This window comes from Bufo bufo, chromosome 1, assembly GCF_905171765.1.
Source record: "Bufo bufo chromosome 1, aBufBuf1.1, whole genome shotgun sequence".
Lineage (NCBI taxonomy): Eukaryota > Metazoa > Chordata > Amphibia > Anura > Bufonidae > Bufo > Bufo bufo.
Window position 1 is genome coordinate 616,762,821 of NC_053389.1, and position 25,401 is coordinate 616,788,221.

General features: G+C 46.9%; 1 protein-coding gene across 2 annotated transcripts in view; it reads left to right on the forward strand.

The window, feature by feature from the left end:
• The window catches only part of SNUPN (snurportin 1), a 43,340-nt gene that overhangs the window by 12,103 nt on the left and 5,836 nt on the right, over positions 1-25,401 (forward strand). For both annotated transcript variants that reach the window (XM_040413724.1, XM_040413725.1), the window contains 5 exons: positions 408-576; positions 2,099-2,203; positions 22,587-22,683; positions 23,462-23,559; positions 24,367-24,444. In XM_040413724.1, coding sequence (XP_040269658.1) covers positions 408-576; positions 2,099-2,203; positions 22,587-22,683; positions 23,462-23,559; positions 24,367-24,444 — 547 coding nt within the window. The remainder of the gene's footprint in view (positions 1-407; positions 577-2,098; positions 2,204-22,586; positions 22,684-23,461; positions 23,560-24,366; positions 24,445-25,401) is intronic.

Here is a 25,401-nt window from a genome sequence, read left to right on the forward strand (position 1 = left end):
GGGATTCTCTGGTACACTTTGTTATCTGGGGTTATATGGCTTTACAAATATTGTGGTTTTGATGTGACTTCATTTGCTGCTGGCATGGTTGACCTTGCAACTATCAGAATTGCATAGGTAACAAATGAAGTTGCTAATGATTTAGATTTTTACCACAATTCATACTTGACCTCATGCTGTTATGGAGTAGTCATAGTTCGTAATTTGGCCGATCACAGATCTGTACATGAAATACCAGGATCAGGAATCTTCATTAGTGTTCTATGCATGCCTCATTTGTGGACGTGTCCCATAAACCTAGGAGTGCCTGTTTTTGGTTTTTCCAAGATTTGCTTGTGATACCAACTCCCTTCATCTGAACTCTGTATTTGTTAATATCTGGAAACCTCTTAAATTTAACTTGACAGGAAACGTTTGGACTACATAAACCACGCTCGTCGCCTTGCAGCTGGGGATTGGACAGACCAAGATGAAGAGAAGAAGGATGATGACAAACAAACAGAAGATGTCGATGAAGACGCAGAGGACATGGATGTGGAGCCTTGCAAAAAGTTACCCAGACATTATGCTAACCAGGTAATCCATATTAAGGGAAAACTCCAGAATTTGGCTTCAAAAAGACTCAAAATAGGGCTTTGAGACTTCTTGGGCTTACAATTGTTGAGACCTTTTGCATTTTTATACCACTCTCACTGAAAAGTGAATGGGACAGTGGATGCGGTTAGCCTGTTGAGCGGATCTAAGCCAAACCTATCAACTGAGGGGGACATTTATGAAGACCAGCGATACAGACAGTGGTCTTCATCCCTCCTGCGCTAACGGTTCATGTAGAGGTGCGGACTTTACACTAGTCTAAATCTACAGCAGCTTCCTTGCTGGCACAGATTTAGACTATTTTCTGTGCCTAAAACAGGCATAGAAAATTATAAATGAGATGGGTCTACTGATCCGCCCACACCAACCCCCTTTTTTAGACCTGGCATGAGAGACTGAAATGGGGAAAAAGTTGCAGATTACGGTGCAAATAACCTTTGTGCCACAATCTGCGACAGATATACGTGGTGTATATCTGTTCATAAATGACCCCCTGAGGCTTTTTAAGAAGTCTCAAAAATCTCCGTCTTACTCCGGTAAGGGTGCCTTCACATGCGGCAGATTTTGTTGCAGAAAATTTCTGCGACTGAAAATCTGTTCCATTCACCTAAATGAGGCTTGCAGAATTTTCTTGCCATTAAAACAACCCAACAACAAAATCTGCCACGTGTGAAGACACCCTAAAAGGGGTGGTGTAGAAAGCAAAGTAACATGTCAAGACAAAAGTGTTAGGTTTAAAGATGTACTAAATTTAGAAAACATTGTGCAAAATTTCATAAATTTGACCCAAATTATACCCATGCAGAAAACTGGAAGGGGTTATCCAACCCCTATAATGCCACCCAAAATGTCCAGGCCCCTCATACTGGTCATACTTATCCCGCTCCCTTGCACCCCCGTTGCTTGTGATGGCTGCCGATGCATTTCCCCGTCACGTGGATCAAAACATACGGGGTGGGGGGGCAGCCAATAGTAGGCCAAGACAGGAACAAGCCTACCTAGCATCACCCGCTGTACAAGAGAGGCTTGTTCCCATTGCGGCCTACTATTAGCTCCCCCTCCCCGCATCGCCACGACGGGCATCGCGAGCGGGGATAGTATGACCAGTATGAGGGTCTGTGGCGTTATAGGGGTTGGATAACCCCTTTAAAAACTTTCCTCATAATAAATCTCCCCCTAAAAGTAGTTTTTACTTCTGCATTATAGCGATTGATTGGTTAAAAAAATACTCTCTAGTACCACTATGTCAGAATGGAAAGTGGGGGCAAACTCTGGTGATGTAACTTCTCCCATTCACTGGACCGTGCTGTAATGTCATTACAGGTGTGGGGAACGTCTCGGAATAGTGTAAAAGTCACCGCCTGTTGAAGAAAGCTTGTCGGGGCAGACTATAGCTGACACAAAGTTTCTGTCCCCGTGGACAATTGCTTTAGATTTTCATTGATTTTATTATTATTATTTTAATATCTCCATTTTCCTAATGGCTCTCTCTCTGTTTCTACAGCTCATGCTTTCTGAGTGGTTAATAGAAATTCCTCCAGACCTGGCTGATCTTTGGCTTCTTGTAGTCTGCCCCACTGGAAAGCGTTCTTTAGTTGTTGCTTCTCGGGTGAGATGAATTATATTATCGGTTATTTTTTCAAATGTCGTTTTGCTGGTTGAAAGTAAGCAGTTCTTTACAGGAGACGTATTCGTGCGTTGCTGGCCATACGGGACCGTAATAAGTTTATGCACCTCTTTTTATAATGTTTAGTTATCATATATAGGGGTGCACCGAAATGAAAATTCTGGTCCGAAACCGAAACCGAAAATTCAGGATGCCCTTGACCGAAAACCGAAACCGAAACCGAAACTGCCTTTTTGCCCAAATACTTTTAAAATACTTTTTTTTTAATGATTTTATTAATAATTCTTTTTCATGAATGAAATTCATCTGTGGGTGGCGCTGTTATGGAGAGGGGGATCTGTGGGTGGCGCTGTTATGGAGAGGGGGATCTGTGGGTGGCGCTGTTATGGAGAGGGGGATCTGTGGGTGGCGCTGTTATGGAGAGGGGGATCTGTGGGTGGCGCTGTTATGGAGAGGGGGATCTGTGGGTGGCGCTGTTATGGAGAGGGGGATCTGTGGGTGGCGCTATGGAGAGGGGGATCTGTGGGTGGCGCTGTTATGGAGAGGGGGATCTGTGGGTGGCGCTGTTATGGAGAGGGGGATCTGTGGGTGGCGCTGTTATGGAGAGGGGGATCTGTGGGTGGCGCTATGGAAAGGGGGATCTGTGGGTGGCGCTATGGAGAGGGGGATCTGTGGGTGGCGCTATGGAGAGGGGGATCTGTGGGTGGCGCTGTTATGGAGAGGGGGATCTGTGGGTGGCGCTGTTATGGAGAGGGGGATCTGTGGGTGGCACTGTTATGGAGAGGGGGATCTGTGGGTGGCGCTGTTATGGAGAGGGGGATCTGTGGGTGGCGCTGTTATGGAAAGGGGGATCTGTGGGTGGCGCTGTTATGGAGAGGGGGATCTGTGCACTGTTATGGAGAGGGGGATCTGTGGGTGGCGCTGTTATGGAGAGGGGGATCTGTGGGTGGCTCTGTTATGGAGGGGGGGATATGTGCACTGTTATGGGCATAACAGTGCACAGATCCCTTTCCCCATAACAGTGCACAGATCCCTTTCCCCATAACAGTGCACAGATCCCTTTCCCCATAACAGTGCACAGATCCCTTTCCCCATAACAGTGCACAGATCCCTTTCCCCATAACAGTGCACAGATCCCCCCTCCCCATAGCAGTGCACAGATCCCCCCTCCCCATAGCAGTGCCATAGACCGATCCCCCTACCCATAACAGCCCCGGCCCTGCTGCTCACAGCAGACTAATCACTCACTACATCTTAATTTTACCTTACAATCGTGAGGCTCCAGTAACAACTCTGCAGGCAGAGCGGAGGGCGGCGTAACGTCACTTACTCACGTGACGCACCTGCTCCGCCCACTTTATGAATGAAGGAGGCGGAGCAGGCGCGTCACGTGAGTAAGTGACGTTACGCCGCCCTCCGCTCTGCCTGCAGAGTTGTTAGTTACTGGAGCCTCACGATTGTAAGGTAAAATTAAGATGCAGTGACAAAGTAAACCGCCCGCCCGGCGCCCGCCCGCAGATGGTGGGTGACAAATCCCACACCCCATATTTTCGGCCGATATGTAACAATATCGGCCGAAGTGGATTAGGTGCATTTTCGGCCGATATTTTCGGCTGCCGAAATTTCGGTGCACCCCTATTAATTAATATGCCTTTAGCATCTTGCATTGTCTTTGTGTGCTTTATGTTCAGTTGTGTTTATTTGATGACCCCAGTATTATCAAATTCAATATGAGATTTAAAAAAAAAAGTCAACATTTTTTTTTTTTCCGTTCACTAACTTGTTTCATCTGGACTCTATTTGTGGCAGATGAGAAAAATGTTAAATGGTTCAGCTTCTAACACAATGGTTTGGCGCATTAAAAAATCTAACAAAAAAAAACAGGGAAGCATCCCTAGGATATGCCATCAATCCCAAGAATTGAAAAGCTGCAGACAGACTGCCACAACCTCCACCTGTCGCCCATCGGCTGTGCTGCAGTACCATATATGGCCTGAAGGAGAGTGGCAGTATGTCTAGCAGCACTGCAGAGGTGTCATATTCCCAATGGCTTTAGGCACCTAACCTACTGCCTATGTGATACAGCTGACCCCACTCCACTCGACGCGTTTCTATGCGGATGTGGAACTGCATTTAAACAGGAGCAGGTTTACAAATTGCAGGTCAACAAAGATAAGCCTGATTAATATGTGGCATAATAGCACAGCACATAGGTGTGTGCAGCGCTACAGCATCCCGGCGCTGTGACGGCCGTGAACGGCCGCGCACACGCCAGCATTAAATAGCCCAGAGCTCCACCCCCAGCAGGCGCGGTCTGCTTTGGCAGCCAATCGCGATGGGAGGGCATGCTCAGTCTCCTCCAATCACTTACCGCCAGCGTCTATGGGGAGTATCACTGCTAGGGAAGCGCATGCAATTGCACACCGATACCAGGGGGAACTTGTTAGCGGCCTGAAACATATACCTAGCAGGTATCACTTAATGTATCCTATGGATGGTGATCCATGATAATAAGGATCCACCATGCAGATCTGAAGTTGATCACAGGTCATGTGGCGATAATCTAAAATTGTTGGTAATACTTACCAAAAAGCACAGCACACGGGGTCATATATACCCCATATAAATGATGTATGAAAAACATTATACCCCTAAATCAATATTTTCAACAGAAGGCAAGTAGGTTCAAAATAATTTTGCCGTATCCTAATTGGGGTACAGAGCATACCCGGTTGCTCAAAGCCCAAAATTTGTAGGGACACCGCTGTGACTGGGTTTAATAGAATAAATCAAAGATCATCACAATGATAGTCACATTGAGACTATGTACAGTATCTACATACAGCTCATCATGCCATTAATGAATCTGCTGCATTATTTCACGATGTACTGATGCTGTACCAAACTGCGCCACCCACGGGGTCACAGTTACAATCAGATTATAGAGTATAATGGAACACAGGACTACGGGGGTGATACTTCAAATAAAGCATAAGAGATGGCGTAATTCAGGCCCTTTGGTTTCACCGTTTGCAGCCTGAAGATCCATTGCGCCTCTTTATGTAGAAGAATGGAATCCACATCACCTCCTCTTGGTGACCGTTTGACATGCTCGATGCCCTGGAACTTGACCACTTCACCCCTACCATTGTGGCATCCTCTCACATGCCGTGCTATTGGTGTATCAGCGTCAGTTCTGATATCCGATAGGTGCTCGCCAATTTTCTTTTCTAAATTCGCATTTTGTGTTGCCGATATACTGTTTGCGACATTCGCATGTCAAGAGGTATACCACCCCAATGGTTTTGCAGTTTATAAATGATCGCAGGAAAAAATGTTCCTCCTGTGGTCATGCTGTTAAAGCATTTGCCCCTTTAATGTCTTTACAGACTCTTCTCCAGTCAGCCATGATCTCGCTGGTCTTGGAACTTGACAAAAGCTATGAACAAGACAATTGCACAGGTTCCAATTGTGCCTATATGTGATGGAGGGAGAGTTGGTTAAAAGAGTCCCTATAATCTGGGTCTGATTTCAAAATGCCCCAATTCAATGTGAGAATATCTCTGATCTCACGATGGGCCTTATCAAGTGTGGCAATAATCCTGCGTATATTATCTTGTTTGGACCTGGCTTTAGGACACAGGAGTTGTTCTCGATTCATGCTTAATCCATGTTGAGAAGCCTGCTTGACAGTCTTTTAGGTAGCCACGATTGTGAAATCTAGTCTGTAGATCATGTTCTGCCGCCTTGCAATTTCTCCAGGCTCGCAGATATTGCCCTTTTGGTATACCTCTATTCAGGGCTAGTGGGTGGGCACTTCCTGAACAGATTGGTCACAATGTTTCCTGTCCCATCCATCATAATGAAGAGGTCAATGAATAAAATTTGCTTTGCATTTATGTTGTATCCCAAGTTGATTCCTATTCAGCTCCGACACAAATTGGTGGAATTCCGCTTCCAGCCCCCTCCATAGGATGAATATGTCATTTGATAAATCGTATCCAAAGGATAATCGATGACACAAAACATTCCATGGCTTCGGAAAAAACGACCTCGCTCTCCCACCAGCCTAGATATAGGTTGGCATAAGTTGGGGCACATGGGCTCCCCATTGCCACACCTCTAAGCTGGTGGAAAATCTGGTCAGCAAACAAACACATTATTTGTCGGAACGAAATCTATCAATTACATGAGGAAGGCATTGTGACGTTGGCAATGTTCCCCTCTTTGTTGTAAAAAGAACCATATGGCTTGGCAGCCCCTGTCATGTGGAATTGAGCTATATAAATCTTCGACGTCGAGGCTAGCCAGCCATATGCCTTCCTCACAGTGAATGCCATCCAATTGTTTCAGGGCGTCCATTGTGTCTCTTACATAGGGCAGAAGCCCCTCAACAAATGGTATTAAAATCGTATCAACATTTGTACTGATGTTAGCAGGGCTGTGGAGTCGGAGTCGGGGGAAATTTTGGGTACCTGGAGTCTGAGTCGGCAAACAATGCACCGACTCCGACTCCTACTAAATTTAGATTGGAATAAAAAAAAAAAAGCAAGTTTAAATGTCCCAATTCACAAAAAGTTATAATTAATGACTTCTCTACTGTAAGAATAAAGACCAATGCATGCAGTGCCTCACGTAACCGCAAAACGAACACGTTAAGTGACCGTGAAGAAGCATGCTTTTCATGTGCTTCACTATATGGCACGCAACGCACAATTAGGAGCTGCAATACTTATACTTTCCATAGTGTTGTGTTCTGCGTCCATGTGTAACCTAGCCTCTCACTGATAAGGGATTAAATAAATATGTTTTTTGCAGGACTAGAGAGTGAGACACTTGTATAAGTGAAGGGAATGGAGGGCCAATAGTTCAAGACTGAAGCTGTAAACCATTGGAAAAACTGCTGTCATTTAGCTAAGGCTATAAAAACTTGTAAACTCCGATTGTTAGCTTAAACTTTAAACATGACTATGGGATTCTCCTAGGAAAATCATGTTTTAGAATAAATGCCCCTTCCTGGATCCTCCCACTGCCCTATCTTCAGCAGCAGATAAGCACACAAAGGAGAAAGCAGCAGCCCAACTACCTCTCTGCTAGAAGAGCTTAGAAGAACTTGGTCCAGCCAGTAGTCCTGTGGTAGGTTGCGTTTCTTTCCCTCAAGGAATGTATAAAATACATTTGCATATTAATACAGAGGAGTCGGGGAGTCTGAGTCGGAAGTACATAAAACTGAGGAGTCTGAGTCGGAACATTTATCTACCGACTCCACAGCCCTGGATGTTAGACGTCAGGCTTCCCATCCCGGACACAGTAGGTCTACCTTTCAGTGGTGTCAGCCCCTTATGCAGTTTTGGTAGACTATAGAATGTCGCTAGTATTGAATATTCAGAAATTAAGAATGCAAATTCCCCTTTACTGATAGGGTCATCTGCTTGCACCTTGAGCAGGATATTGGTGAGTTCCTTTTTGAAAGTCATTGTAGGGTCACATGGTAGCAGTCTATAGGTCTGTAGTTTAAAATCCTCATACACATTTCTTCATATTGTGTATGGTCGAGGATAGCAATGTTGCCCCCTTTATCAGATGACTTGATCATAATTTCTGTGTCAAGCCCTAGTTGTTTAAGGGCCATTCGTTCCTCTCTATCCAAGTTATCCACCCCTCCCCTTTCTCCTCTTTTAGTTGTTTTCTAGGGAGCGTCTAGTTCTGTCACTACTGCCACGAATGTCTCAATTCGCGTACAGTCATTAATGGGGGGATATTTCTTGTAAGACAGTCTTAGCTGTGTGAAAGGACCGTTGACCTTGGTCTTGTTCCTCTATTCCCAACTTTTGACATTCACGTGTAATGAAGAATTTTCTCCATTTTAGTTTACGGACGAACCAATGTAGATCTTTGACTCATGTAAATAAATCCAAGCTCCTTAGAGGGACAAATGGTAACCCCTTCTGGATGACTTGCATTTCAGTATTAGATAGTACGTGTGAACTCAGATTAACCACCTGTAGTTCATCGCTCTTATTCACCATTTTGGGGTGGGGCACTATTTTTTGTTCCACAGAGAATACTCTGACACTGGGGGAGTGCTGTCTAAAAAAAAAAAGCCCCCCTATAACCTCTACCCCATGTGCCAATGTCTAAGGCCTGTGGGGATTTGCTCTGGTAGGCAGGTTAGCGGACGCAGTATAGAGGCAAGGAACCATGTTGTAAATCAGACTTCAGTGTTTTATTCACACTCAGCAAAACATAAGTCTTGGTGCTTGTTCATACACAACAAAACAGTGTTCGCCTGGAATCCTAGGTGTCAGTTCACACCTGGCCGAAGCGTACCAATGATGTGGACGAAGTACAATGTCCATTAGCTTTTGGTCTACATGGCGCTCCCGCCACGTTTCAAAGGGTAATATCTTGTACTGATGCAGCCCCTCTGGTGTGGTGAAAGCAGTTTTCTCCTTGGCAGCCTCCATCAAGGGTACCTGCCAGTACCCTTTGGTGAGGTCCAAAACAGAAAAATACCGGGCTTGGCCTAGGGTTGGACGATATCAAAAATATTCCCACGATAACGATATTAAGAAATTTATCGCGATAACGATATATATCGCGATAAATGCCCATTTAGAAGAAAAAACCACTTGGGGCCACAAGGAGACGTTATACTGTATGGGGGCAGCCACAAGGAGACGTTACACTGTATGGGGGCAGCCACAAGGAGACGTTACACTGTATGGGGGCAGCCACAAGGAGACGTTACACTGTATGGGGGCAGCCACAAGGAGACGTTACACTGTATGGGGGCAGCCACAAGGAGACGTTACACTGTATGGGGGGCAGCCACAAGGAGACGTTACACTGTATGGGGGGCAGCCACAAGGAGACGTTATACTGTATGGGGGGCAGCCACAAGGAGACGTTATACTGTATGGGGGCAGCCACAAGGAGACGTTATACTGTATGGGGGCAGCCACAAGGAGACGTTATACTGTATGGGGGCAGCCACAAGGGGACGTTATACTGTATGGGGGCAGCCACAAGGGGACGTTATACTGTATGGGGGCAGCCACTAGGGGACGTTATACTGTATGGGGGCAGCCACAAGGGGACGTTATACTGTATGGGGGCAGCCACAAGGGGACGTTATACTGTATGGGGGCAGCCACAAGGGGACGTTATACTGTATGGGGGCAGCCACAAGGGGACGTTATACTGTATGGGGGCAGCCACAAGGGGACGTTATACTGTATGGGGGCAGCCACAAGGAGACGTTACACTGTATGGGGGCAGCCACAAGGAGACGTTACACTGTATGGGGGCAGACGGGCAGTTCCCCAGCCTCTGATCAGCCCCCCCAGCCTCTCCCTCTTATCAGCCCCCTCTGGTAACCCCCCCCCCCCCCCCCTAGTATTAATCATTGGTGGCAGTGGCCACAGGGTCCCCCTCCCCATCATTGGTGTCAGTGCCCCTTCCCCCCAGTATTAATCATTGCTGGCAGTGGCCACAGGGTCCCCCTCCCATCATTGGTGGCAGTGGGCCCCCCCTCCCCAGTATTAATCATTGGAGGCCACAGGGTCATCCCCCCCCATCATTGGTGGCAGTGGGCCCCCCTCCTCTCTCCCTCCCCAGTATTAATCATTGGAGGCCACAGGGTCGTCGTCCTCCTCCTCCCCCCATCATTGGTGGCAGTTTGCAGTTCCGATCGGAGTCCCAGCAGTGTAATGCTGGGGCTCCGATCGGTTACCATGGTAGCCAAGACGCTACTGGAGCCCTGGCTGCCATGGTATGTTAGTGAGCAGCATTATACTCACGTGCGTCGTGGCCGCCGGGCGCTCCTTCTTCTGTCTGTGCGGCGCATTGCTAAGGCTTATAGCATTAGCAATGCGCCGCACAGACCTATGAGAAGAAGGAGCGCCCGGCGGCCACGACGCACGTGAGTATAATGCTGCTCACTAACATACCATGGCAGCCAGGGCTCCAGTAGCGTCCTGGCTACCATGGTAACCGATCGGAGCCCCAGCATTACACTGCTGGGACTCCGATCGCAACTGAAAACTGCCACCAATGATGGGGGGAGGAGGAGGACGACGACCTTGTGGCCTCCAATGATTAATACTGGGGAGGGAGGGAGGAGGGGGGCACTGCCCACATTACCGGCACCCGACCTCTGAGAGGACGCTGTGATCACCTGAGGGGTTAATTGCGCAGATCACAGCGTCCTATCAGAGGTCGGGTGCAGGAAATGCGAGTCACAGAATTTCTTCCCTCCCCCACGCCGGCCGAACTGCTGAGAGAGCCACCGCAACCGGCCAGCAGGTATCGGGGGCATTTGCACGAGTAGAAGTACTCTGCAAATGTCCCGTATCGGTTCATGCTGGGGCGGGCGGCCGCAGATTTAGAAGCGGTCAGCGCACATGACCGCTTCTATGACGTCACGAAATACCGCGGTATTTACGAAACGGCGATATCGCCATATCGCCGTTTTTTTAATACCGCGGTATATCGTGATACCGGTATATCGCTCAACCCTAGCTTGGCCTAACTTCTCAATAAGCTCATCCAGTCGGGGCATGGGATATGTGTCAAACTTGGAAACCTCATTAAGTTTGCGGAAGTCGTTACAGAATCGTAACGTCCTGTCCGGCTTGGGTATTAAGACTATCTGACTGGCCCATTCACTTTTTGGCTCCTCGATGACACCTAGCTGTGACATCAGCTGCACTTCTTCCGAGATGGCTTGTCGCCGCGACTCGGGTGCCTGGTGTGGTTTCAACCGGATTCTGGCCTGAGGTTCAGTGACTATGTCATGTCGGATGATAGAAGTGCGTCTGTCAAGTGACCTCCTGAGCCTGTTTAGAGGAGAGGTTGTCAGCAATTTTTATTCTGGCAACTACTTCCCTCGTATCAGACCATGGGCCTGGAAACTCTACCCCCAGAAAACTCGGCCGGGGGCTGTTGTTCGTACTGGTCTTCCTATCTTTTCCACGGTTTCAGTAAGTTTACATGGTACACCTGCTCTGGCTTTCTCCGAACAGGCTGGAGTACCTTGTAGGTTACCTCCCCAACTTTTTCGAGCACTTCGTAGGGACCCTACAACCTAGCCAGGAACTTACTGTCCACCGTCGGCACCAGAACCAAAACCCTGTCCAACAGACCATGCGGATGTCGGTCATACAGCACTTTCGAAGGGCGAGAACTCAGTAGAGGCCTGGGGCACCTCTCGCACTGCGAACATAAGATAGGGATCTTATACTGCCCTATCCCTCCCATCTTTAGACACCACCCGCTTTAACATGTTTTTTAAGGTTTGATTAAACCTCTCTACTAGGGCTGCACGATATGGGAATTTTGTGCGATTGCGATGAGGGCCCTAAAAATTGCGATAACTATATGCAATGCAATATTTTAGAAGGAATCATTTTTATTGGCATTTTTGTAAATTGGCAAAATGAGCCATACTTCGCAATATTTCAAAGTATAACATTAGGTGCCTACGCAGTAGGCTTGCTCTTAAGACAATAGTATACAAGTAGAAATTGCATATCTGGTGAGGTCTGTAACAAATAGACCGTAACATTGAGGGAAAATGGGGGGGAGGAAAGAAAGGGGAGAAGAGAAGGGGTTTGGGATGAACCCTAACTCAGTCTATCCGAGTCAGAGAGACCTGTGTCCACTAGGCTTATCCTACTGTCTTCACTCTTAGTGCAGGAACGTCTTGGTTATTCAGGGGGTATAGTTGGAGTTATGGAGCCATGGATCCCAAGTGAGTATCCTGGATTTAAGGGAGATAATCGTGGGAGGCAGTAAACTCTCGTATCTACATGACTTGTTAATCTCCTGTATAACCTCTGTTATAGTCGGTGAGATGGATTGCTTCCAATAACGTGTAACAATCAATTTAGCGCTAAGTAGGACGTGACCTACCAGGTTTCTACAATTTAAGGGGATGGAATGTATACCCAAGAACAAGAGAGCCAACTCAGGGCAAGGATCCACAGCCCGAGCTAGTATCCCAGAGATCAGGTCAAAAACACTGTGCCAGTAAGGGGTAATTACGGGACATGCCCATAGGATATGAAGTAGAGAACCTCTAGAACCGCATCCTCTCCAGCAGTTGGGGGAGGATGTAGGATAAATTGTATTTAGTCTCTGTGGGGTGAAATACCAGTGTAGGAGGGTCTTCAACCCCGCTTCGTAGTGGGTAACGCATTTGAAATTGGAAACCAGAAATCTGATAGCTTGTGCCCAATCTTCTACTGGAAATGTCTTCCCCAGGTCTATTTCCCATTTTTGGATAGGTAAGGTTTTGACAAAAGTGGCTTTGTCCCCTAGAACATCGTACACATATCGCGTAGTATGTTTTTTAAAAAGGAGCGGGAACTGGAATAATCTCAATATGTCGGAATTTATTGAGGGTGGATTCTGCGTAATCTGCGCAACAAAGTGTCTAATCCTAAGGAAATTATAGAATTCGGTATGTGGCAATGCGAATAAACTGTGAATAGAATCAAAGGGGATAAGACAGCCGTCTGACATAATTTGAGATATAGAGGTGATCCCCTTTTCTCTCCAATTTGTCAGATTGATGTCAGGAATATTTAATTCCAATGTTCTCATGGTGGCGTGTGTTAAGAGGGTGGACGTCATGTCTTTCTGAACAGTATGAATCATGGACCACAGGTTACAAACATGCTGTATAGTGAGCAGATTCCTGCGTGATTGGGAAGGGTTCCACAGTTGTTGAATTAAGTAATCTTTCAAAGAAGCGGGTTTTATAGTGGAAGATTCAATCTGAATCCAGGCCTTTGTGTCGTCAGGGATCCACCATTCCCGGGCAAAGGAAAGCGCTACCGCTCGAAAGTAGTCTCTAATATCAGGAAGGCTTAGTCCGCCAGCGCGCTTTTTCTTAGAGAGTAATGCTCTCGCTACTCTGGGTTTGGTTGGACCCCATATGTATTTACCTACGTTCAACTGCGCTTTTTTGAAAAATGTCATAGGGATCGGGATTGGGAGAGCTCTAAATATATATATAAACTTAGGAAGGGTCATCATTTGAAATGATGCCACTCTACCCACCCAGGATAATGCTTTCATAGAAAAGCTGTTGAGATCGCTCAACATGGTGTCTAGGAGAGGGAGGTAGTTCCTATTGTATAGTAGAGAGCAAGGAGAGGTAATCTTTACCCCCAAATACGGGAGCTCTGATGTTTGCCAGTCCAAATCATGAGAGGATTTTAAAGAGGCCACCTCCGCTAGTGGCATATTAATAGGGAGAGCTTGAGATTTGGCATTGTTGATTTTATAATATGAAAGGGACCCATAATCTGCAATCATTGAAAGGGCAGCGTCTAGTGAGTTACTGGGGTCAGTTAACGTGAGGATAATGTCATCTGCGTATAGCGTGATTTTGTGAGACTTGTTACCTATTTCCATTCCAGCTATTAAAGGTGAATTCCTAACAGATTGCGCCAAGGGTTCCAGTGCCAACACGAACAATAGAGGCGATAGGGGGCAGCCCTGTCTGGATCCGTTAGTAATACTAAATGGATCTGACACCACTCCATTAACCCATACCTTCGCAGACGGAGAAGAATATAGGCTATGAATAGTCTGTAATATTTGCCCTGAGAATCCCATTTGACGGAGTGTAGAGAATGTGTAGTCCCAATGCAAGCGATCAAATGCTTTCTCTGCATCTAATGTGATTGCCAGCATTGGGAGGTTGTGTAACTCAGCATAGTTGAATAGGTCTACAATTCGTCTAGTGTTGTCAGATGCTTGCCGACCAGACACGAACCCAGTCTGGTCAGGGTGGATCAGGGAAGGGAGGAGAGGAGCTAATCTATTGGCAATCATCTTGGCAAAGATTTTTATGTCGGAGTTGAGCAATGAAATGGGGCGGAAATTCTGGGGTATGTCCGGCACTTTGCCAGGCTTTGGGATAGTAACTATTAGGGCTTCTAGCATGTCCGAGGGGAAAGAGTGTCCATCTTGCACCAATTTAAACATCTCGTGCATGTATGGAGCAAGGATATGCTAAAAGTGGCGATAGTATTCATTAGAGAGCCCATCAGGACCCGGGGATTTACCCAGCTGGAGAGACATAACAACTTTTTGAATTTCTGTGAGTGAAAATGGTGCATTGAGGGACTGCAATTGTGTTTGAGTGAGAGTAGGGAGAGCTGCCTGTGAGAGAAAACTCTCCACCAAGACAGAGTAATTGTCAGGAAGAGGAGTGCTATCTTTAAGGTTATAAAGGGATTGGTAATATACTTTAAACTGGTTGGCAATCTCGCGGGGATCTATCAGTTTTGCTTTAGTTATGGGGTGGATCAAGTGTGGTAATTTAGACTTTGCCTGTTGGGTTTTTAGTTGTTGCGCCAAAAGTCTACCTGCTTTATTGCTCTGAGAGTAGTATTTGGAGCGGAGCCGTAGGAGTGATTTTTGGTAATTTTGGGAAAGTAGGCTACCGAGCTTATTACGTGCGTCCCGAAGTGCAGTAGAACATTGAGAGGTAGGAGCGGATTTGTTTGTGGCCTCTAAGTTAGCAATGTGTTCTAGGGCTTGAGTAATGTCTCGTTCTCTGAGCTTTCTCACAGTAGAATTAAGTTTAATCAAGGAGCCCCGCATGTATGCTTTGTGGGCTTGCCACAAGATAAACTTGCTCGAAACTGAGCCGTCGTTAAATTGAAAATACTCATTCAACTGCGTAGAGAGCTCTGACACATAGTTTGGGTTATTAAAGAGAAATGTATTATTCCTCCAAATAGGGGGTCTAGTCGATTGAAACTGTTCCTCTAGGGTAATAGTAATCGGGGCATGATCTGACCACTTAATAAGGCCTATCTCAGTGGAAATTGTTTGAAGCAGAGCAGTGTGATCTACCATAAACATGTCTATTCGCGAGTAGGACATATGTATTGGGGAGAAAAAGGTAAAATCTTTTTCGAGGCTATGCTGCGCTCTCCACATGTCCGTAAGGCCCTCAGAATGTAAGAAAGAGGCAACCCCTGTATCTGGTCGCCTGGTAGGAGAAGTGGAGTCAATATTGGGGTGTAAGACGGTGTTGAAATCTCCGCAGAGGATTACTTTCCCCTGTTTGAGTTTATTCACATTGCGCATAAGTTTACGTAAAAAAACCAATTGATGAGAGTTAGGGGCGTATAGGTTAACTATAGTGTACGTGATGTTGTTAATGGAGCAAACTAGAATAACACAACGACCTTGCGGGTCTGTTCTAGACTTAATCAGGGTATAGGCAACAGTGTTTTTAACTGCGATCAGGGTACCTCTCTTTTTCTTGTCACAATGCGAGTGCAGGACCACAGGAAACAGGCGGTGGTGTATTCTATCAGCGTCTGCTTGCAGTAAATGAGTTTCCTGTATACACAAAATATCAATGTTAGCTGTCAGAGCTTCTTTCCACATATAAGACCTCTTCTGAGGGCAGTTGAGACCCTTAACATTAAGGGACATAATTTTGAGACCCATAATGTCAAAGGGAACTGCTTAGTCGACCTCTAGGTTAAGTAGGGGGGTACAACGTTTTGCTTCAAGATCAATAAGGCAGAGTTTCAGGCACTAAGGTTTTGAAGGAAAGAGGGGGGAGGAGAGTGGTAGAGAGGGAAGAACAACAATTAAACAAATAAATGAGACGGAGGTAACCGCCTGAGAATTAAACGGGACGGAAACAACCGTCTAGGCAGAGAAAGGGCGAAAGTTCAGTGCTAGAGTTGAAATAAATCCTAATTAAATGGTGACAAAGGACCTGCACCCAATTTGGAAAGTACTGTTCCAACGCCCAGTTGGGGTAATACAGAAGGAATTTCAGCATAATAGACAGAACAGTGTATCGCCACAACGGTAACTCCCAATTTTTGGCTGTCCGGTATAGGGGAGACACTCAGGGCTCAGCCCTCAGACGTGCGTGAGGTGGCAGGAACTTCAGTAGCAATGTCCGCATCCACATTTCTGGAGGACAATGGGATCTGCCAGAGATGAAGTAGTTGCTTTCCTTCTTCCAGGGTTTTGATGGCATGCGTCTGTCCGTTTCTACGGATGAGGATTTTTAATGGGTAACCCCATTTGTAGGGGAAGTCATTATCCCTGAGGGCACTAGTAATAGGTTGTAGTGCTCTGCGCCGGCGGAGGGTGACCATAGAGAGGTCCGTGTAGAGTTTGACCTTCTGATATGGAGCAGGTAGCGAAGGCGTATTCCGTGCTGCCATCATGAGTGCTTCTTTAGTGTGAAAGAAATGGATACGTGCTAGAGTATCACGCGGAATATCAGGACCCAGGTGTGAAGGTTTAGGAAGTCTATGGGCCCTGTCAATGATCATATCTGGGATTGGGATCTGTGGCAGTAGTGCCTTTATTAACCCTTTCAGGTAAGCTTGCAGTTCCTGGGGGGCAACATCTTCAGGAATACCCCTGAATTTCACATTATTCCGTCGGGATCGGTCCTCCAGGTCCGCCATTTTCATCTTGACAGCTTCCAGCTCATCAGCCATAGTATTATGGGCATCAATAATAGCATTTTGTGAAGCTGCAAATTCAGCCATTTTCACTTCCACATGCTGCACCTTGTCCTCTGTGGTCTGCAGTCTGGCCGAGAGAGGGTTAATCTGTCTGCAGGGAGGATTTCAGGGCTAATAACATGGTTTTAAGAGAGTCCTCAGTAACAGGCTTATCTGAGGTGGGAAGCATTTGGAAAGGATCCAGGGGTGGGACACTGTGAGAGGTGTACTCACTCAGCTGTGGCTGGCCTCCGGTACGTCCGACATGCGGCTGGGTATGCTGGAGACCGAGCGATTGTTCCCACTGCGCCATAAGACGGGCGCCATCTCGGATCCCATGCTGTGATTTTCCTGGAGCTCTGGCCTCTTCTGGAGTCGGCGGGAGCGACGGAGGCGACACATGCAGCAGGTTAGTGCTGCCAGAAATGTCCGGTGGGGAGGGAGAGCGGGCTGTGGGCGCTGGTGACATCAAGCTGATAGGGGATCCCAGTGCTGCCCTGTCTGATCCATCGGCGCCATCTTTGAATCGCCCCCAGTCAAAGTAGCTCTCTAAGTTTCCGTCTTGCAGTTTCTGCAGTTGCTTTTTAGTCTTCCCCATACTGTCGGCGGAGGAGTAGAGCATCTGAGGGAATCGGCAAATGCTGCTGTGTGCTGGATTAAGACGGGCTAGCAAGGTTACAGTCGCTGAGGTGCAGGAGCCCTTCACTCAAGCGGCCATCTCCTTCGGCAGCCTAGCCACGCCCCCGCAATGCAATATTTTAAGGGAATTGTGCTAGAGGTCTATTTGCTTGGATTTTCCCATATGAGCCGCTGACGCGGCTGGTATGACGCTGTTATGTGGGGGATCTGTGGATGACGCTGTTATGTGCGGGATCTGTGGATGACGCTGTTATGTGCGGGATCTGTGGATGACGCTGTTATGTGCGGGATCTGTGGATGACGCTGTTATGTGCGGGATCTGTGGATGACGCTGTTATGTGCGGGATCTGCGGATGACGCTGTTATGTGCGGGATCTGTGGATGACGCTGTTATGTGGGGGATCTGTGCTATGACACATAGGGCATCTTATGCTGGTCCCCCTCATGGCCCTATGTGTCCTAAACTGCGCACATAACTCTCCTATTGATAAAATGGCCAGCCTCTGTGCTCACTTTCACTATGAATGCACGGTAGCGGGCCGGCCGGCGCGTGATTGACGTCACTGTCACGCTCCTCCCACTTAATTCAGGAAGCAGGAGCGTGACTAAGTGACGTCAGTCACGCGCCGGCTCGCTCGCTGCAGTGCATTCATCGTGAAAGTGAGTACAGAGGCTGGCCATTTTATCAATAGGGGCCTCTTCATATATAATCGCAGCATTTTCGGGTCGGCCAAATCGCCATATCGCATTTGGCGATTATCGCGATTCGATTATTTTTCCGATATATCGTGCAGCCCTACTCTCTACCAGGCCGTCCGTTTGTGGGTGATAGACGGACGTCCGTAACTGTTTGATCTGTAGTAGTTTACGGAGTTCCCTCATGACTTTTGACATAAAAGAGGTCCCCTGGTCGGTCAGAATCTCTTTAGGTAGGCCCATTCAGGAAACCTCTCCATTAAGGCCCCTTACACACGAGTGTGACGGATTAGGTCCGGATGCGTTCAGTGAAACTCGCACTATTTTGCAAGCAAGTTCAGTCAGTTTTGTCTGCGATTGCGTTCAGTTTTTTCCGCGCGGGTGCAATGCGTTTTGATGCGTTTTTCATGCGCGTGATAAAAAAACTGAAGGTTTACAAACAACATCTCTTAGCAACCATCAGTGAAAAACTAATCGCACCCACACTTGCTTGCGGATGCAATGCGTTTTTCACTCAGCCCCATTCACTTCTATGGGGCCAGGGCTGCGTGAAAAACGCAGAATATAGAACATGCTGCGATTTTTACGCAACGCAGAACTGATGCGTGAAAAACAACGCTCATGTACACAGACCCATTGAAATAATTGGGTCAGGATTCAGTGCGGGTGCTATGCGTTCACGTCACGCATTGCACCCGCGCTGAAAACTCGCTCGTGTGAAAGGGGCCTAAGGCCTCTTTCACACGAGCGTGTCCGGATTCGTTGCGAGTAGGTATGCAATTTTAACTGCGATTGCGTTCCGTTGTTTAGTTTTTATCGTGCGGGTGCAATGCGTTTTGCACGCGCTTGATAGAAAACTGAATGTGGTGCCCAGACCCGAACTTCAGGTTCGGGGTAATGGCTGTGTAGATTGTATTATTTCCCCTTATAACATGGTTATAAGGGAAAATAATAGCATTCTGAATACAGAATGCATAGTACAATAGGGCTGGAGGGGTTAAAAAAAAAAAAAAAATTATTTAACTCACCTTTAATCCACCTGTTCGCACAGCCGGCATCTCTTCTGTCTTCTTCTTTGAGGAATAAGACCTTTGATGTCACTGCGCTCATCACATGGTCTATCACATGATCTTTTACCATGGTGATGGATCATGTGATGATCGCAGTGACATCAAAGGTCCTTTTCCTCACAGATGAAGACAGAAGAGATGCCGGCTGCGCGAACAAGTGGATTAAGGTGAGTTACATTTTATTTTTATTTTTTTAAACCCCTCCAGCCCTATTGTACTATGCTTTCTGTATTCAGAATGCTATTATTTTCCCTTATAACTATGTTCTAAGGGAAAATAATAATGATCGGGTCCCCATCCCGATCGTCTCCTAGCAACCGTGCGTGAAAATCGCACCGCATCCGCACTTGCTTGCGATTTTCACGCAGCCCCATTCACTTCTATGGGGCCTGCGTTGCATGAAAAACGCACAAAATAGAGCTTGCTGCAATTTTCACGCAACGCACAAGTGATGCGTGAAAATCACCACTCATGTGCACAGCCCCATAGAAATAAATGGGTCTGGATTCAGTGCGGGTGCAATGCGTTCACTTCACGCATTGCACCCGCGCGGAAAACTCGCTCGTGTGAAAGGGGCCTAACTCTTTGTCTATGAGTTTGGCAGAGATATGTCGCAGCGGTACAGAGGGGCATAGTCCAGGACTACCAAGATGTTTCTTGCCCTCTAGCGGACTTCGGTACTGGGCCTATGAGATCCATTACGATCCGCTCAAATGGAACCTCAATAATCAGGAGAGGGACCAGGGGACTACGGAAATGGGGCTGGTTATCTGGCAGGTTGGGCAAGACTTGCAATACTCTTCCACCTCTCTGAACACACTGTAGAATCCGGTCCTGCGTTTTCTGCTGGCCCAGGTGTCCCCCAAGAACATGTTGGTGGGCTAACTCCAACACGAGCTGGCGATACGCCTTAGGCAGCACCAACTGTTCAATATTCTCAACCCGCAGTTGATTTACCCGCTACAGCATCTCCTGTTGAACCACAAAACGGAGGAACATATCTGGGTCTGATTTCAAAATGCCCCAATTCAATGTGAGAATATCTCTGATCCCCCGGTTGTTGCGGCTCACCCTCAACTACAACCACATTTTCCCAGGCCCAAGATAGTCGGGTCCTGGTGCTGTGCTGTACCAAAATTGTCTCCAGAGACGTTGAGGCCTGCCAACTCCGGATCCGGCGGAAAATCCTCCACGTCTCCCACCATTACATTTAGTGGAGTTTGCTCCCCCCCCCCTTCCACTGCAGTGGCGGCCACCCCTACTGCTGGTTCTTCGACCTCAGGTTCCCAGGATTCCGGATTCCCTCCTGAGCAAGGCCATTCTATTGGGGCTACTGCTGCCCCATGGGTATCGGTGACTCTCGCCTCAGGCCACAGTGATGGGAAAGTCTCTCCCAATTATTAGTTCATAATGTAACTTTGTGGTGACAGCCACCTCATGAGTCCACCTGCCTGCCACCATGAATAGAGATACCAGGGCGGTGGGATAGTCCTTTAAGTCTCCATGGATGCACACGACGCCGACTTTTCGGCCAGTATACTCGGCGGCCTGCACCAGGGCAGCTCTTACCAGGGACACCAGGTTCCCTGAGTCCAGCAGCGCCACCGCCAGGGTATCTCCCACTTGCACCTTGCACAGGTGACTATTGTCTCGGGGGTACCGGTTGCACACAGCCTCCTGGCATACATTGAGGGGCGGTAGCCATAGTTCGTGTCCATGGGTTCCCACCGATGGGGACAGTCTGCCCTTATGTGACCAGGCTCTTGACACCGCCAACAGACCATCGGAGCTGGGTCTGTAGGGAGTATATCCCGAGCGGGTTTTGCTGGCACTGGCCGACTGGTTGAGATTTCCTGGGTTTAACTGGGCCCCCTCCCAAAAGCCCCCCTGTAGATTTCTGGTGGCCTCATAGCGCTCTATCAGGTCGACCATCTCTAGGGCATTACCAGGGGACACCTGGCCGATCCAGTGCTGGAGAGGGTACGACAAAGCCCTCCAGAAAACATCCGCCAACAGACAGTCCAGCATAGCAGTGGGACTCAGTACGTCAGGCTGCAGCCATTTTTGCAACCGGTGTAGCAGGTCATAATATTGTGGTCTGGTGGGTTCAGCCGGGTTAAATTCCCACTGATGCACCTGCTGGGCCCGGACCTATACATTCACCCCTAGTCTTGCCAGAATCTCACCCCTTACGGTCGGGTAGTCGGCCGCTTGACCATCTGGTAAGTCGAAAAATACCTGCTGGGGTCCAGACGCCAGGAACGGAGCGACGACCTCAGCCCATTGGTCACGGACACCTTTTCGAACACTGCCAGATAGGTCTCGACATCGTCCGAGGGGGTCATCTTAGGGATCACCGCATGGACAGCTTTCTGGGCATCGTGGACTTTCTGGGACGCTCTTTCCGCTTGTAACGCCATCACATGCTGTAATAGCAGCTGGATGGTTTCCTGTTGCTGCTTGTTAACCTCCCGCTGCTGCAAGTTAGCTTTCATGAGGGCTTTCACGATCTCCTCCATTTTGTCAGGGGACACTGGTTGTAACCTTGCCGCCTTGATATAGGACATACACCTGTGCCCGGAAAAAAAACTAAAATTTTTCGGCCTTCATGCCAGCCTCACTGCGTGTGCCCACTCCAAGTCACCAATTGTGGGAATTTGCTCTGGTAGACAGGTTAGCGGACGCAGTATAGAGGCAAGGAACCATGTTGTAAATCAGACTTCAGTGTTTTATTCACACTCGGCAAAGCAAACATAGTCTTGGTGCTTGTTCATACACAGCAAAACAAAACAGTGTTCACCTGGAATCCTAGGTGTCAGTTCACACCCGGCTGAATGCTCAGCCACAGAAAAGTTCACTGGCAGTCTTCCAGGCAGCCTGCTCGCCTGTTTGCAGTCTTCAGCACAGAGGCTCCACAGCTTCACTGTCAGATGGAGGTAAAATCCACACCACCCGATAGTGCTGACTGCTTTTTAAGCCTGCAAAGACCCGGCCTGGAACGTGGGGAGTAGCCACCCACCCAGCACTTTGGCTACTCCCAGTAAAAGCCATCTCGGATCAGCTTTACAGCCATACTAAACAGCTGAAGTGTCAGACTGCAATCTGCAATACTGACACTTGAGAAATACTGACACTTGAGAAATACTGACACTTGAGAAATACTGACACTTGTGAGGCTCTTGCCTCACAGAGGCCAGGAACCTCGGTGACACAACGACCATCAATGACGGCCCCTTGTTCCTTCCTACAGACCCAAAATGTTGGACTGTCACTGATCACACATTAATGGCATATACTTGGGTTCTGCTATTCATATTTAGGCCCATAAAATCTGTACGAGAACACTTATGTTTAAGTTTGTTTGTTTTTTGTTTTTTTTTCTTCGAAGTAGCAGATATTTTTCTATGTAAGATGGTACGATATTTAAATTTTCCTTTTAAACTCTTAATTTAGGGTTCAACGGCAGCTTATACTAAAAGTGGGTATTGCGTGAACAGGTTTCCATCCCTACTACCTGGGGGAAACCGACAAAATAGTGCCACTGGTAAAGGTAAGTACAGTTATTATGGTGTTTTGTAATAAGTGTTTTTAATTAATTTGCTTAATTCCGACAGTTCTGCTCTTAAAATATGTTTGATCCAGCAAAATATTAATTTTAAAATATACAGTATATGCCTCTAGGCACTTGAATGGGACTGAGCTGTGTCTAGGCCACGTGACAGATGAACCTGACATCACTGGCCTGGGAAAAAGCCACAGCACTCGGCCTGGAGTCAGACCCCTGCCGATCAGATATTGATGGTCTATTCTGAGGATAGGCCATCAATATCAAATTCTCAGACAACCCCTTTAAACATTTTACTTTAACGTAACCAGTTTGATATTTTCATTTCAAGGGATAATGGCATAAGAACTGTTTGTATCCCTACTGAACTTGCATTTGGGGCAGTTTTTCTAGAAATAGTAATGTCATCTGAGATTTCTATTATCCAAATCACTTTCCCATTATCTGAAGCGTGCTTGATCCCTGTGACTGCTGGTACAGTATAATTATGGGATGCAGACTGTAGTATGTTGTAAGAATTGTCAGCTATAATCTGTGAATTTCCTTCTCTCTGTTCTTTCACAATACAACATTGTATCAGGGAATTGTTCAGGACACAACTTCCAATAAAGGTAGTCCCTAAAATATGCAGAAAAGCTTGTTTAAAAAAAAAATATATATATATATATATATATATATATATATATATATATATATATATATATATATTATTGATATAATGGCAGATGATGGGTTAATTACCTTTTTGTCTTATCTGTTGCAGACTACACTATTCTAGACTGTATTTACAATGAGGAATCCCGAACATATTATGTGTTGGATGTCATGTGTTGGAGAGGACACCCGGTGTATGACTGCCAGGTAAGTGTCTATAAGGGTCCATTCACACGTCCGCAAAACATGGACACGGCAATGTGCGTTCCGCATTTTGCGGACCGCACATCGCCGGCACTAATAGAATATGCAATTGCGGACAAAAATAGGACATGTTTTTTTTTGTTTTTTTTTTGGGAACGGAAATGCAGACCCGGAAGTGCGGGTCCGCATTTCCGGAGCCGGGCCGCACATCGTGCGGCCCCATAGAAATGAATGGGTCCGCAATTCCGTTCCGCAAAATGCGGAACGAAATTGCGGACGTGTGAATGGGGCCTAAGCCATGAATATGATTCAGAAATTGGTGCAGAAGAGTTTTCTATATGAAGGAGACTAATCACTGAATGGGTGTAATATGTTAATTTTCCAAAAACATTTTTTCAATATTATGGACTCAAATGGACATTTATTATATTGTGACGTCTTAACAAAATTTCTTCTTGCAGAAGCACCAGATATGGAGAAAGTAAATAATGATTTAAATAGGCCTCCATTCAACTGCTAAAGGTGCATATAACACCTTAGCTACTTTTCCTGACTCCCCCATACACTGGAAAGGTGGGCATAAACTGCTGGCAGACACTTGGCTGTGGCTTATCTCCCATAAGAACAAATGATTGAGCATGTTGAAATCTGACTGCCCAACCCCAAAAAATATTAGATCGGTGACTAAAATCTAAAATGTGTAAGGAAAGTTTGCAGTATCTATAATATTATACAGTTTTGTAAGGTAATTATTAGTTTGCTGAGTGTTCTTCCACTTGCTCAGTGTTAAAAATTGTTTATTCTTCACAGACAGACTTTCGCTTTTACTGGCTTCAATCAAAATTGGAGGAGGAAGATGGGCTGTGTAATATTTCCAAGATCAGTCCAGTAAGTAGCACACATTGATAATTGGATTAGTGAGAAAATGCTCATTAGCGCAGAGATCCCCAAACAATGGCTAGGAGCTGCATGTGCCTTGCAGTAGTAGCCCTGATTTTATGACTGGCAGTATGTTATTAATGTCAGAAGAGAGAATTACAGAAAGAGAGGATTATGCATCATACATCATGCAAAAATATCTCCTCATGGCAATGTGTCCATGATTGCAGAAAAGGAGGAGTGCAGATAGCATGTTCATCACGTAAGGTAGTTTTACACCACAATTTAGGCTACTTTCACACTAGCGTTCGGGGCTCCGCTTGTGAGCTCCGTTTGAAGGGGCTCACAAGCGGCCCCGAACGCATCCGTACTGCCCTAATGCATTCTGAGTGGATGCGGATCCGCTCAGAATGCATCAGTCTGGCAGCGTTCAGCCTCCGCTCCGCTCAGCAGGCGGACGTTCGGGTGTCCGCCTGGCAGTGCGGAGGCAAACTGATCCGTCCAGACTTACAATGTAAATCAATGGGGACGGATACGTTGGAATTTGACACTATATGGCTCAATTTTCAAACGGATCCGTCCCCCATTGACTTTCAATGTAAAGTCTGGACGGATCCGTCTGAAGTAGGGCTGCACGATATATCGCAAAAATAATCGAATCGCGATAATCGGCAAATGCGGTTTGGCGATTCGGCCGAGCCGAAAATGCAGCGATTATTATATATGAAGGGGCCCCTATTGATAAAAAAAAGTCCTCTGTCCTATTGATAACAGGTCCAGCCTCTGTACTTACTTTCACAATGAATGCACTGCAGCGACGAGCGGGAGCGAGCGAGGCACCCGGCCGGTGCGTGACTGACGTCACTTAGTCACGCTCCTGCTTCCTGAATTAAGTGGGAGGAGCGTGACAGTGACGTCAGTCATGCGCCGGCCGGCTCGCTCTCTGCCGCTTTCTGCAGTGTGAGT